Source organism: Ambystoma mexicanum, chromosome 6q, assembly GCF_040938575.1.
Source record: "Ambystoma mexicanum isolate Mex_15411 chromosome 6q, UKY_AmexF1_1, whole genome shotgun sequence".
Classification (NCBI taxonomy): Eukaryota; Metazoa; Chordata; class Amphibia; order Caudata; family Ambystomatidae; genus Ambystoma; species Ambystoma mexicanum.
The window spans coordinates 714,525,760-714,540,250 of record NC_090937.1 but is presented as its reverse complement, the minus strand read 5'-3'; the positions used below and the strand labels follow the sequence as shown (position 1 = coordinate 714,540,250).

At 40.9% G+C, this 14,491-nt stretch overlaps 1 protein-coding gene across 4 annotated transcripts in view; it reads left to right on the top strand.

Moving 5' to 3' along the window:
* The window catches only part of ZNF827 (zinc finger protein 827), an 883,430-nt gene that overhangs the window by 720,105 nt on the left and 148,834 nt on the right, over nt 1-14,491 (top strand). For all 4 annotated transcript variants that reach the window (XM_069631232.1, XM_069631231.1, XM_069631233.1 and 1 more), the window contains exon 8: nt 3,468-3,577. In XM_069631232.1, the coding sequence (XP_069487333.1) occupies nt 3,468-3,577 (110 nt within the window). The remainder of the gene's footprint in view (nt 1-3,467; nt 3,578-14,491) is intronic.

Sequence of the window (14,491 nt, the reverse complement as noted above, 5' to 3'; positions counted from 1 at the left end):
CATTTAGTATCTTCTCCATCCCAGAAAGCACCAACTGTACCTCTTCACACATTTCCGCCGTCGCCCTAGAATTATGCTTCCATTATGTTATGACCTTGATTTTAGTAACTATCACAGCCTTTGCAAACCAAAGTCTCTGGGCGGTTCTTGAATTATTCAGCCAAATACATAAGTGCAACAAGACCATTATCGGGCTCCAGGGCAGATCACTGTTTAGCAACAAGCTAATTATTTCCAATACATATATCCTAAACTGCCCAAGCCTGGAGCATGCCCGCAACATGTGACGGCATAGACCTCTCTCTGTTCTCTTACAATACCAGCATAGACCATTGTTCCTAGGACCTAGTGACTACATAAGTCTGATAAATTATTGTTGTTGCATATGCTTGAATTGTAGATACATTTCACTGTAATAGTAAAGTCACAAATTGTTCTCTGCTGTATTTCTGTCAAGGTCATACCCAGCTCAGTCAACCATTTATCATTTCTCCCTTTCCTCTCAGTCAAAGTCAAAAGACTAGGTGCGGAAACAAGTATGGAGTCTGAGAGTCGATGGAGAGTCAATCAGTCCTCACAGTGGTATATATCAAGCAACTGTTAAATCGGTTCAGACTTCCCTATATCCCTCACTAGCACGTTTTATGCTTACGTTTAAGGTATTCGAAATTAACCATATCATGTGGTTTCCATATATCATGCTCCCTTAAAATGTCCGCCTTGATCCAACAAAACTAATAGAGGTTTCTATTCCTTTGTGTTAATGCAAGGTTCCTCCTCGCCTCTTCATGAAATTATGCACTATAACGTAGGTCCTAAAGGCAGTTGCTCCATGTTTTTACTGTGGAGGATACCTCTGGTAATGTATTTGACATTCTGGGTATTTCACACATGTATATTAGCATATCTGGCAAGAAAGGGGTGCAAGGCCATGTCTTAAGGTGTTCCCATCTTGGGGTATTACTCCTCCTCTGGAATAACCAATGTCTGGAGTCTCTTAAGACAAAAGCTCAGTGATATCTCCATAGGGTGGGGTGACCAAATTCTCCTTCCTGGACGTCTTTTGAAGTATTCAATCTGGGAGCCTTTGACCCAAAAGAAACTTTAAAAAACACACACTCTATCATAACCCAGACCCTCTTTTGAGATGAAGAAGGGAGAACTTGCATAACACAGAGTATCTCTGGGAGGAGACACATTTTAATAGTGTTATATTTTACACCTAATGCCAGGCAAATGTTTGCCTATCTGGCTGTATAAACTTAGATTTCTCTGAGTACAGCAGTTAAGGATGTAAATATTTAAATTAGTTTCCCACTTTGAAGCCTAGGGAAGAAATCTTGGTCCCTGCCTATTTCAATGCACAACCTTCAAGATGCAATCTATGGAAGGTCTTGGAGATGGGTAATGCTTATGGTTTCCCCCAATATATTTTATGACTCGAAATCGCAGAGCACATCTGTATTAAAGCGATGAATGAGTCTTTCACCCTAGATCGATCTTCAACTAAAATAATCATGTCATCTTCATATGAAAGGAATGTAAAATCTCTCTCGCCTACTACTACTCTTAAAATGTGCCTCCTGTCTAATTATTGCAGCAAATGGTTCAACTGCTAAAGTAAACAGTAGAGCACACAAGGGGAGTCCTCCCTCTCTGTAATTTGAAGCATTTTTAAAGTAACCCATAAGTCAACCCTTGCTTTTCTTCAGAGTACAGGGTTTTATATGTTTTAACAAATCAACCCTCTACCCAAGCATCTTCAAGACATATTCTAAGTAGCCCCAGTCACCTAATCAAAGGCTTTCTGAACATCTAGGCTTCCTGCTGCTACAGGGGACTGAAGTTTCCATACAAATGAAAGTTAGAACCAGATATTTGCACTGCTGCACCTGGCCAAAATAAAGCATGAGAGGCATCTATACATTTTCCTAATAGTTTATTTAGATGCCCTGCAAAAACCTTTGTTTAATATCTTTACAACACTGTTCAGTAGAGAGACAGGGCAGTAATATTCGCTTGAAAGACATATATACCCAGTCTTAGTATCAGAGTAATCGGTGCCACTCTCAGAACATCTACCATCCTGAACACAATCATTAACAAATTTGGTCAGGAAAAGGGCTAGAGCATTTTAACACATTCTGTAGAATTTCACTGTTCATCCGTCCAGCCTGGATGTCCTTCCAACAATCATATTATCAATTGCAAAACAGATCTCTTCCTAAAAGGTCCTTTTACACTTTCCCCATCTGCCCGACTAAGAGTTGGCAGATGAAGCACTGCAAAAAAATGGCCATACAACTCATGGTTCGGGAAAAGAGATTCTGTGTAAAGATTTGCCATCATTATTCAATCTCTTCATTTAACCATTTGCACAAATAATCATGCAGCATGCAGCATTTCATTATAACGGAAGACACAATTTGTGGCTGCAATGTTATAGTTTATTCACCTGACGTGTCCCCGGTCAGTTGGTACTCAATTGCTTTAATGAGTTTGGAATTCTTTCAGGTTATAAAGCTCTTAAGATTCATAGGATTAATTGACCGAAATGTAAATCAAGAGCTTCTCACAGTTAAAGATAATTATTTAAATTTAAATCTTCGCCTCGTTTCTTTATTTTTATTCCCGTATTCTGTTGCTTCCGATCTAGCATTTAATAAAAATGTCAGTGCAGTATGACACGTTTCGTTTGATCAGGCAAGAGTGTGAAAATTAAGTGCTCGCATGATATAGTTCTGACCATTTAGTGCTCACTTCGGACATCTGTATTCAGCCTTTAGGCACAGGTCTGAATTTAGGCACAGCCTCCCCAGCTCTTCAATCATTCAGTTGGGTAAAAATAGCACCCTTAAGTGCAGTGGTGGGAAGAGGGAGGAATCCAGCTTGAAGTGCTGCAAGTGTGACTTTCTTTTATTACCCGGAGGAAATAAAACAGAATTGCTAAAAGCTGCAATATTTTTTCACATTTTCACCACTTTGTTTGTAAATAAACCATGGGACGTGTTTCACGGAAATTGGCCTTGAACCCTGTTTGTTCTTTAGAAGCCTGTGGTGTTGGGATTAGCTACCGTGCGTGAAAAAAGTAGAACTGATTTCTTTCTATCTTGGAGATGCTTGTGGTGGATGGTTGGACTGCAGCTTCTATCTTAGCTTTTATATTTTTATAAAATGGATAGTTAAAATTCCCACACCTGTGTCATAGATTATGGGGGAGTTATGTTTCAAGAGCTTGCTGAGGGGTGAGCTCTCTGGGTTTATATGTTGTGGGGGCTGGGCCGAACACTTTAGGAGAACTGACTTATTTAAGGAGCGAAGCATTGAATATGAATAAAAGCTCACAGAGAAAATGGATCTAAACAAATTGTCCTCCAGCAATTTTAAGTGATTATTAGTCAAACAAAAGTCATATCCTATCTTTGTGCCTATTTGTACGCATTTATAAAAATATGTCCTCTTTGCAGCCCTTTTTTCCCTGAAGACAAATTCAGACAATCACCCTTCACCATCACTACAAAGTCAGAAAACATCCTCTCCAGTGATTCTACTCGTCATGGAATAACCTCATTGCCAGGTATGGTTGCTTAGGCTTTTTCAATGATCTCTCTATTTGATTGTTATAGCTTCGGAAATTACGCCTTTTACACTCATGTGTGGTTATTGCCGGTGTTTTGATGTGTACACAAATCGTTAATGTTTTTAAAATTGTTGCCCTTGTTTTATGCTTCCCAGCATTATCATGATTACACAGGAATTTTAGTGAGAAATTATTTATCCTTCAACTTCTTGTGTGTTATGCTGCATTGCTATTTTCCAGTATGCAATTACTCGACATCCCAGCATCAGGTGACGGTGAAAGTCCAGAAGTGGACTGGAGGGCAGAAACCACTGCCTCCTCCTTCCTCAATGCAATCCTGCTACAAGCAAACACGTGTGTCTCTGCCAGACAATCATACAAAAAGTCAAAGAAGCTAGCAGGCAGTGAACCTAACAGAATTCTGAAAACAGAATTGAATAGTACATATATTCTCTGGAAGTGGCAATGTACTGCAAGTCACACACTCTAAAAATCACAGCCGCTTCTTACACAACTATGTTTATCTTGTTTCTTTCATAAATATAATCTCCAGACAGTAGAGCCACAGAGGAAATCAAGAAAGGGCAAAGCACCAAAATGATGAGCTATGGGCCCCTTTCAATACCTGCCAAAATGTTAGCGATGCTCGAACCCGTCAAAAACGGATCCGTGGGAAGGTCTGGTATTTACGTGTAAGTTTCCATGGGATTCACTCGGGTTTCACCAAGGGTGAAAAAACGCCTTAGGTCTTAAGGTGAGGTTCAGGTCCTGCCATCCAATCATGAGGCCTGAGACTGGAGAAGCAAGTTCAGCCAGCTAATCAAAGGTCTTGAGCCATTCTGAATCAGGGCTGAAATTCTACATAAGGCCCAGCTTGCTTCCAGCTCAGTATTGCCGGGCAATCTAATTATAAGAGAAACTGAGCTTATTTTTCCCAAACGATGCGTATAATTGTTTCAAGTCACTTGTTGCATTTTTGTGAGCTTTTTAAGCCTGTGGGTATGCTTCTTTTGGTCTTCTTTCAAATTCTGATTCCTGATTACGAGCAGATGCACTGTGTGACAGTAGCTCCTTTGAACGCATCAACTAGTAGGGATGTTAATGAGGCAACGTTTTTGGAGCGTTTCCGGTGCCTTTAAATTAATTTTGGAGAGTTCTTGGGGAGTTTGTTGTTTGCTGGTAGTGTTTGTGGTGTTTTATGGTCCATATTTGAACTTATGACTCTTCTGTAGTTATTTGTGGTGTTTCTTCTGGTTTTTGTTGTTAGTCACACTCTCCCAACTTCCATTTTTACCCTGTCATCTAAAATAATTAAAAAACAAAAAATATCCTCTTGTACTTTCCTGTGCTCCTTTTTCCCATTGTTTCTCTTCAAAAGCTGAAAATAAGCACTGAAAAAATAAAAAATGAATTACCTAACAATTTTCCTTTCCTTTCACTGTAGCCTGGTGCTGTATAGCACTGTGTTGCTTCATAGCTAGATTTGTGCTATATGAAACCCAATACATACACAACACAACCCTTTCCCACTGCTTGAGTCTTGCATGAATCCCTTTGTTTGTCTTTGTCCCTTGTTTTTCTGCTGTGTACATGTACGCCTTAAGCACCTTTAGCACATTAGAAATCTTAGGCAGCTCAGGCACCTTAGACACTTTTGTGTTTACTATATGAACACCTACGGCAACATGACCTTTTATTTGAAGGGAGAGCTGGGAGAAGGACAAAGTATGAGCCGGTCTCCTTCTTATTCTCTGTGTCAGATGTTGAGGTAGTCAGCCAAGTGGGGAGAAATAGGTGGAAGGGGCGCAGACAAAAGTTCAGATAGAGCTTGAGGAGGGGGAGGTGGCAGAGTCTTATCCTTTGGCAGGTAACATGTCGGGGCTAGGACACCTTAGGCCATACTTCAGGATCCAAGGACCTGGCAAGCATCCAGGGGCAATGTGGCTACCAATGGGAATGAGGTTGTGGTAGCTGAAGGGTTACACTGTGAGTACCTGCAGAACATGAATGTGTATGTTGATCTTGGAGTGGGTAGGGAGGAGATGGTACTCCTCTAGCAGCAAGACGAGATAGACACAGGGCTGCAGGGGGAATGACAGGCAAATGGGGAGGATGGAAAGAGGGGAGAGAAGGATGTGGTGATACTTACGAGCACCAAGCGGAGGAGCAGGAGACAGCCCCCCAGCAGACAGCTCATCGGGAGGGGACTCCTGCTGGTGGTTGTACATGTCAGGGGGTGGTTCCATTTGGGTGGGAAAAGAGAGACAGAGTGATGAGGAATGCAGGCAAGTTCTGCCTGCATTGAATCTCTTCTTTTAGTTGGGAGGGAGCTAGAACCAAAGGCAGTGGTAGCTGACATCGAAAATCACATGCTCGAGCAATGCCCTAATCTCTTTTAAATGAGTGGGTGATAAGAAGATGAATGGAAAACTGGGACAGTCCATTACAAATGTAGTGTACGCGTGCAGGTAGAGCCAACTATTTTGAGGCAGAATCTCCAGTTTGTGAGTGAAATACTAGGACTTCGGCAGTGGCTCTGCCGATCGGTAGAGCCAAATAGCTTGAGGTGGAAACACTGAATCAGATGTTTTAACCAGACCGAAGAAGACAGTAATGTAACACCATATGAAATGTTGTGTGGTTCTGCTCCTGGGTTGAGCCGAATGAATTGAGACAGAGCGTCCAGCCTTTTAATACAGTACTTGATCTTAGACAGTGGTTCAACTGGTATGTAGAGCCAAATAAATTGTCCTTCTTTCTCACAAAATATTGCACTAAAATGAGAACTTAATTCTTCTTACTGTATCAAGTTGTCTTTTTCCATATGGCACCTGTCTAAATGTAAATTGTTTAGGGCCTCATCATGAGTTGGGCGGTATGCCAGCGGTATTACTGCTGTGATACTGCCCGGGCTAATAGTGTTACCGCCAACACGTCTGGTGCTTTTAGCACCGGATCAAGGGTTGGGCGCTAATGGGTATTCCCCATTCCATTTGGGTCCATTGGACCCAATGGAGCATTTTCAGTGCAAATTAGCACACGCTAATAGCGCTGCGCTAATTGCGCCATAAAATGGGTGTTAAGTTGGTGCATTATCCGCTAGCTTCGGGCTGGGGGTAAATGCTGCTAGTCCCTTAATTGGGAGAACCCTTAAATGCAGCGGTAATAGCATCACCGCCGAAACTTGTGATGAGGCCCATAATCTTTTGGTAGAACAATATAGAATGAGGATGAACAAATATAAATTGTACTTGCGTATACACACAAGTGCCACAAGTTAGCTGACAAGACTCAGTTTTGCATGATCATTAATGTTTGAATATCAGTCACAACGTTCAGAGTCAAAGTCACCACACCTTTCCCAGGTACCCCCAATCCACCTGACTATAGCTGTATTGCACACAAATCATCATCATCTGTAGGATCTCTTATGTGGTCTTCCAAAGTGATGGACCTGATGTTTCCTCCTGCTGTAGTCTTCACAGACAGAATATGTGTTCTTTTTTATGAAAGTAAGCTCTCTCACGTGTCATTGAGGGAACTCCTGTGGTCTGAGACAATATCCCCAGCGGTGCTGAATACATGTTCACACTGCATTTTAGCTGAGGGAATGTTTAGGCTTCCCACACCTAATTGAACAAGTACAGATGGCCACAGTGATTCTGTGCCAACCTAGCACTGCAGTGGATCACTATCCAGTTGACATGGGTTGCATCAAAGGGATCAACCATTTGATCTACAGTGGGCCGACTGTGTTCTTAGCAAGCCAGAGTGGGAGAGAAATCGGTCCCATAGCATCTTGCATTTTTCCACTGTATGAAAGCGTGTTGCGGTGCCCCCTGAACTAGGGTCAGAAGTTGAGGAAAATGAGTGTTTGCTGTCCAATGACCTTCTTTGCATTGTTAGAGATGTCCACTTGGTTGATGATTGGTGACTTTTGGCTCTCACTTTGTTCCATCTGGATTTTTAAACATCTCTTCAGTGCATCCTACACATGGATAATACATCCTCTTGTCAATGATATCCCCTGTGTTTTCCTCATCGGCATGCGCTTCAAGCAATTCTTGTTTGAAAGTTGCACCTTGACTTTAAACCATGGATTGAGAAAAGATGTCATACAGTACTCCATATTTCCCTTCCTGGTAACAATGTGTTGATACTTTCAGAAGCTTAAGAGCAGATTCATGGTCAGTTACCCTGTTTCAGCATCACCAGATATTTCATGTTCATATATTATGTTGGGTAGTTTTAATGCCAAAAGTTATACCAACAGCTCTCTGAGTGACGTATTGTATAGCCTAACCCGATGTGTGGCCTCTTCAAAGGGCTGCTGTACAAACATTGTACTACATTCGCCACTCTGTAGGAGTTAGGCAGATACCATTGAGTTGTGGGCTCTGGCTATTGCAGTACTCGGTCACTGCACTGCATTGTTCTTGCAGACACCTTTTGAGTTGGCATTGAGATGTTCAGATAATTGGAATCGAGTTGGTGACATGACTGCAGCTTTCCTAACATCTTTCGGGCTTTGAAGGGGCATCCAAAATGAGCGATGATCAGCTAGCCCACACGTGCAATCTCATCTAGGGGTGGCTACTGGGTTATTAAGTAGGTCACCACAAGATGGAGGAAATGTGAAAACCAGGGAATGTGCATTTTATCCCTAGTTTAAGGCAGGAACAACGTAACAGCCTGATGCCAGTTTCCACAAAACCCACTTCTAAACCACAGTAGGTGAACCAATGTTTCACAACTTTGCTTACTTTCTGCCATAGACAAGGTAAACTGATGGCGAATGGCATTCTGTGGATTGGGCTTTTTGACGTGATGCACAGAGAAGGAGACCCAGTTTCAGGTTGGACAGTACAGACAGTGGAGCTATCAGGAGAAAGAACATGCTAAGTGTTTAACGGCGCCGTAAAAGGCTGCGGCGCCGTTAAACACTTAGCGCCTAATTACGAGGTCCCTTTGCGGGACCCGACCTTAACGGCTGGTTTTCCCAGCCGTTAAAGTAGTGACCCGCAAAGGGACCTTGGTGCTAATTATGGTACCGCAATTTGCGGTACCGTAATTAGCGCCTTCCCCATTCCCATTGAGCCCTATGGGGCAAAAATGGGAATGCGGAAGGGCCATGGCAGCATGGGGAATTACTGCCCCGCCAACCTCGGAATGGGGTGGTAATTCCCCATTCCGCCATGGCGGACTCCGGCATGGACCATGGTGCTAATAGCACCATGGTTTAGCGCCAGAGTCCTAATGAGGCCCATAGTCCCAAAATGGAATACCCACTATACCTGGATGGGTTCTAAGCATAATGGCAAGAGGCTCAATAAATAAATCAAACAGCAGCTGGGACAAAGGGCAACCGTGCAGAGTTCCTTTCAGAATCCGAAAACACTCCGAATGACTACCATTACCAGCTATGGCTGCCTTTGCACCCCCATATAAGGCTCTAAAAAGTCTAAGGAAAAGTGGTCCACAATTTACTATAAGCAAGACCTGACGTAAAATAAACCAGTTTACCCTATCAAAAGCCTTTTCCGTATCTATACTGATTGCCACATATGCCTCCGCAGAGTGTTTCTTTAGGCAAATAACATCAAGCAATTCCTGCACATTATCATTACTATTCCTTCCACGTACAAAAACTGTCTGATTTTTATGAACTAACTTTGGAAGCAAGGCATTTAATCGTCTAGCAAATATTTTCGCCAGGAGTTTCATATCAACGTTCAAAAGCGAAATAGGCCGGTAATTTTCACATAACGAAGGACGTTTACCTGGTTTTGGAATAACTGGTATTAATGCAGTATGCATTGATTCAGCAACTGCCTCATTATGCAAAATCTCTGCATATAATTTTACAAGGAAAGGGTCTGACTAAAGGTCTTATAAAACTCTATTGGAAAGCTGTCAAGGCCAAGACATTTACCATTTGCCAATGTACTGATTGAGTTTTCAATTTCTTCTACAGTTATTGGTGCATCTAGACCCAATCTTTCCTGTTCATTTAGGCTTGGCATATCTAATCTACTGAGAAAAGTATTAATTTCCAACTCGGAAACTGTTTCATCATCCTTGTATAGAGAGGATAATATTTCATGAATTCTTCACAAATTTCTTCATTCTTTTTCCTTATCATTCCTCATTTATCTACTATAAAAAGTACCTGCCTATTATTCTCTTTCTGCTGTATATGGCTTGCCAACAAGGCCCCAGACTTTTCACCCCTTTCCCAGAAAGCCTGCCTGGAATAGAATAGTTGTGTCTCTGCTTTAATATGTAGTTCACAATCCAAGGCTTGTTTCGCATTAGACAACGCCAACATATTGTCCTTATTTGGGCAGTCACAATAGTGCAAATCACATGCTTTATACACACCCTCTAATTTAACCATACCCTTCTCCCGTGGACGTTTCCGATATGACACAAAACTAATAATTTTACCACAGAATGTTGCCTTCATTCCATCCCAAATCACTGATATAAAGTCTACTGAATGCAAATTGTCCTTTATAAACAGTGATATTTCTGTTTCTATATGCGTGACAAATTCTGAATCTGAAAGCAACTGTATATTCAATCGCCATTGTTTCTTAGACCGCAAACCACTTGCAGACTCCTCCAATGCCAACATAATAGGATCATGATCAGAAATTACGACATCTCCAATTGAAGCATTACAAATGTCCCACAGAAGCCTCTCCTGACAAGGAAAAAAATCAATACACGAAGACGTGCTATACGCCATTGAATGAAAAGTGTATTTTCTACTTTGCTCATTAAGATCTCGCCAAATATCATGTAAATCCCATGTATCTAATAATCTTAGAAGTCCCTTTCTTGCATTCATCTCAACATAAGAATTAGCCTGAGAGGTTTTATCCATGTTCATGTTAATTGTGGTAATGAAATCTCCCCCAACAATAAACTCTGTACAACCCAGTTGGTCCAGCACTTCATCCAGCATTAAAGAAAATAAACATCCTGATTCACATTGGGTGCATAGATAATTAAAATGGTCATGTATCTATTCTCAATGTGCAATTTTAACACAACATATCTCCCTTCCAGATCTAAACATACACAATTAGTTCTATATCTCAAGCCTTTCCTAAAAAGAATAGATACTCCACGACAATTACTTGCAAAATAACTCGAAAACTCTTTTACATATAAATCATTCAAAATATATCCTACTTGATCTCCTCTCAAATGAGTCTCCTGTAAAAATACTATATCTGGCCTTCTCCTACCTATCATTGATAATATTTCCCTCCTCTTAATAGGATTATTCACACCCTTAACATTCCAGGTCATGAATGTTGTACTTGCCGACATAACCGCCAATGAAACAAGATCTCAGTGTCAGACAAGCCTCACTCATTGGCTATCTCTTTCAACATTGAAAGCATGTTCTATCTTATTCTCTTCTCTCTCACCCATCTCTTACCCTTTTCCTCCCTCCTCCTCTTATCCTCTCTCCCTTCCTCCATTTTTGACAAATAGTGACAGTTAATTGTGTTGCAACCAAGGATCATGCCAAATAAATCACATTTTAGGAAAATAAAACAAAATCATAAATATTTTAACTTGAAACCAAAAGCACATAGAATGAAAGTGAGAAAATAAATTAAAAAAAAACAAAGAAAATACAGGAAAGAGCATATGTGCCAAGATATTCATCATTATAAACAGAATCAAACTTGTATAACTGCTCGGTATGAATCATAACTTGAACTAACATTAACTATACAGTAGTGAAGCAGCATCTACTCAACAACCAAATATGAATGACAAACCCAGATAGATCTATCAGACTGGGACCTAATAAACACATCTTTAACATTTTTTGCAACTATATATAAAATGAAAGCTATATAAAATTGTATGGCTTATGCTCAGTTTGAATAGTGCACATTTAGAAGATTCTAGTTCCAAGACAATAATGTATCTGTTCATAGTCACCCACAAACAGGTTCATCCATCTTTATGCCCACATAGCTACAACTCATGTATATCCGCACACCCACACAATTGATCTACTTCTCCATGTCTATATCCAACAACCACATTAGTGCATGCAACAAGAACTTTCAAGCAACCATATTTTCATCCTGCCAGGTAAGAGCCATCTAAAAAATTATGGATACCCAACAAACCCTACACATTTCATTCACACAACAGACAAGGCAGCATTACACAAAGGATCTCACCCCTGTCACAGAACACAGAGCTATCATGCTATAAATACCCCACTCCTGAAGAGCATGTTTAAAATAAAATAAACATGTCAACTTCCTTTTTAGCTAAAGCCCTTAATTTGCATCAAATATTAGCAAAACATTAAAAATCCTATCTATCAGCAACATATTCACAGCAGAGGCCCGACAGCGCAAAGCTTTTAACACATCACAATGCAATGCAACAATAATATTATAGCTTAAGTTATGTCTTCTACCATGCAAGCAGCCATGGAAACAGCGCCTCCAAAAATCCGCTATAGCATTTTGAACTCTCGAACATAAATGTAATTATCTGGTAAAAGTAACCTCCTTTAAAAAATAAATTCAAAAAAGAAGCCTTTTTTTGTTTGGTCACACTTAAGCCAAGGATCATACGTCAGACATGGTCTCTCCCGTAGCACTGGATGAAAGTTAATGTTTTTTATTTTTCATACAAATACAGTACAGCCAAAACAAATCCACCATGGAACACTGCAAACATTAATATAACAGTTATATGTATACAGCGGTCTTAACACAATGTTCATTAAGGAGAGAAAAGAACAAGAAAATAAAACAAAATATTAAATCATGGAAACGTGTTACAACAATGTCCCATCAACTGTCTTTCCATTAGGGTACCTACCTGAAAAAACAATGGAACCATATTATACTGTTGATACAATTGGGCATCATGTAATCGGAATATAGTTCACATAGCAAGTAATTAAAGGGGCAATTAACCATAGGTGTCTAAGAACAGACCCCAGAGATCATTGAGTCGGTCAGATTCATCTTTATACTTTAAAATAGTGTTTTCATATGTTGACACAGTTAGCAGTTTTTTCCACCCACTCATCGATGTTGAAGCTGCTGGTGGATTTCCAAGCACACAGGATCATTATTTTTGCAAGCATACAGCCTCTTAGCACCCATATTTTCTTTGAAAATGATAGGTCACCCAAGGGAGTGACATCCCCGAGAATCAGAAGCGTGGCTTTCTTCGACATTGGAGCACTAAGCCCATCCGCTCGCATATCTCTTCCCAGAATGTTTTAGTCTTCACACAAAACCACAATAAGTGACTCAGAGTACCCACCGACTGGTTCCACTTCCAGCATCTGTCCTCTTTTAAACATTCTATCTGGCGAACAATATGTTCTAAAAAGCAACTTTGTTTGCGAGGCTCTAAGTACCCAGTCCATGCTCGAAAACCGGACCTTCTTGCAACATCTCTGCCAGCATTCAGAACTAACTTCCTCATTGAGTTCCACAGCCCAGATGGCTGCAAGCTCAGGGACTCCCTTCCTTTTTGATGCAAGGATATTGTACACAGTGGCAGTCAGAGGATTTGCTCGGGCACAAAGTTCCATTGTAAGCCAGGCTGCTCAAGTTTGGCAGAAATTAAGCTTCTCAGCAGTCTATATTCAGCATAGCTGCAATCCAGAAGTCCAAAACTCCTTTATAGTTGAGTGAATGGGACCCATAATCAGTTCTCCAGGAGGTCTTTGATATATCGGATTCCACTTAGGTACCAGGATGCCCAGAATAGCACTTTCCCTTGTCTGGTTATGGATGGATTCAGCCAGATTGATGCTTCTGGATGGATGAAAGAGACAGACTCCAAGCGCCTGGATAAGGATTGCCAGCATTCAAGTAGAAAGGTAGTAAGTGGGCTCATCTGTCGGCTTCCATTTTATGTTGTAGCACTGGATGAATGTTATATTCTAGGTTGCAACTGGGCTCATAAACGTTTTGAAACTCCTCACGCCCATGCAGTGTAGCTGGAAGCAACAGAAAGCAATGGAAACGTAAGGTCATACAAGTCACAGACACCACATCGCCCTCTCGGCACTATAAACTCAATGACCAGCTATGTGCTCTGTCTACAGCAAATGTTACTTTTGAAGGACAGGCGTTAGACCATAGAAACACAACTGAAAAAAGTGGCTACGACTGTTTCCAGTTTTATAAAACCCTTTGCTGAATGGCAGAAATATCAAACTATTGAGAAATAGTGGGATCTCTGCTTGTAAATGCAAACAAATTCTCTGTGCACCACAGCTTGCAAGAGAGTCCATTATCATGTGCAAATGACGGCTTCTCAGCAAAGCACAAGGCACCCTTGTACCGGGCGGGGGGCCCTACTTCGACTCTAGCAGTGATGCAACCAGAGATATCTTATGGCAATTGACACGTTCAGGCTTTTTCTGTTCATGCATTTTCGCTCAGAGTAGGCACTACTGGCTCCCATTTCTCACCACTTCCAAGCGGAAGCCTCTCCCAAATAGCAATATCATGTTAATGCTGGAAATGTGAATTGGGAGTTTATGATCAAGAGCGCGCAGCTACCTTTGTATTTATTCTGCTATTGAGCAGTGAAGAATAATAAAACCCACGTGTGTCTATTGAGCAGGTACTTGTTTTTCTGTTGTCTTAACATCACATTCACATGGTGCTATCCTTCTAGCAGATGTTTTGGCGCATTAATGTCAAGTGGTTTGTTTTTGACCCAGTTGTAAGCAAAGAAAAGTCTTGCCTAGCTAATCAGCATGAAAGGAAATACTTGCTCTTTTCTTTTCTCCATTCGATAGAGATTCAGCCGAGAATAATTGTATTAACATCACGTACAGTTTCTATTTAGAGCAAGGCTGGCATACCCTCAACGGCTTTAAAACAGAAGTTT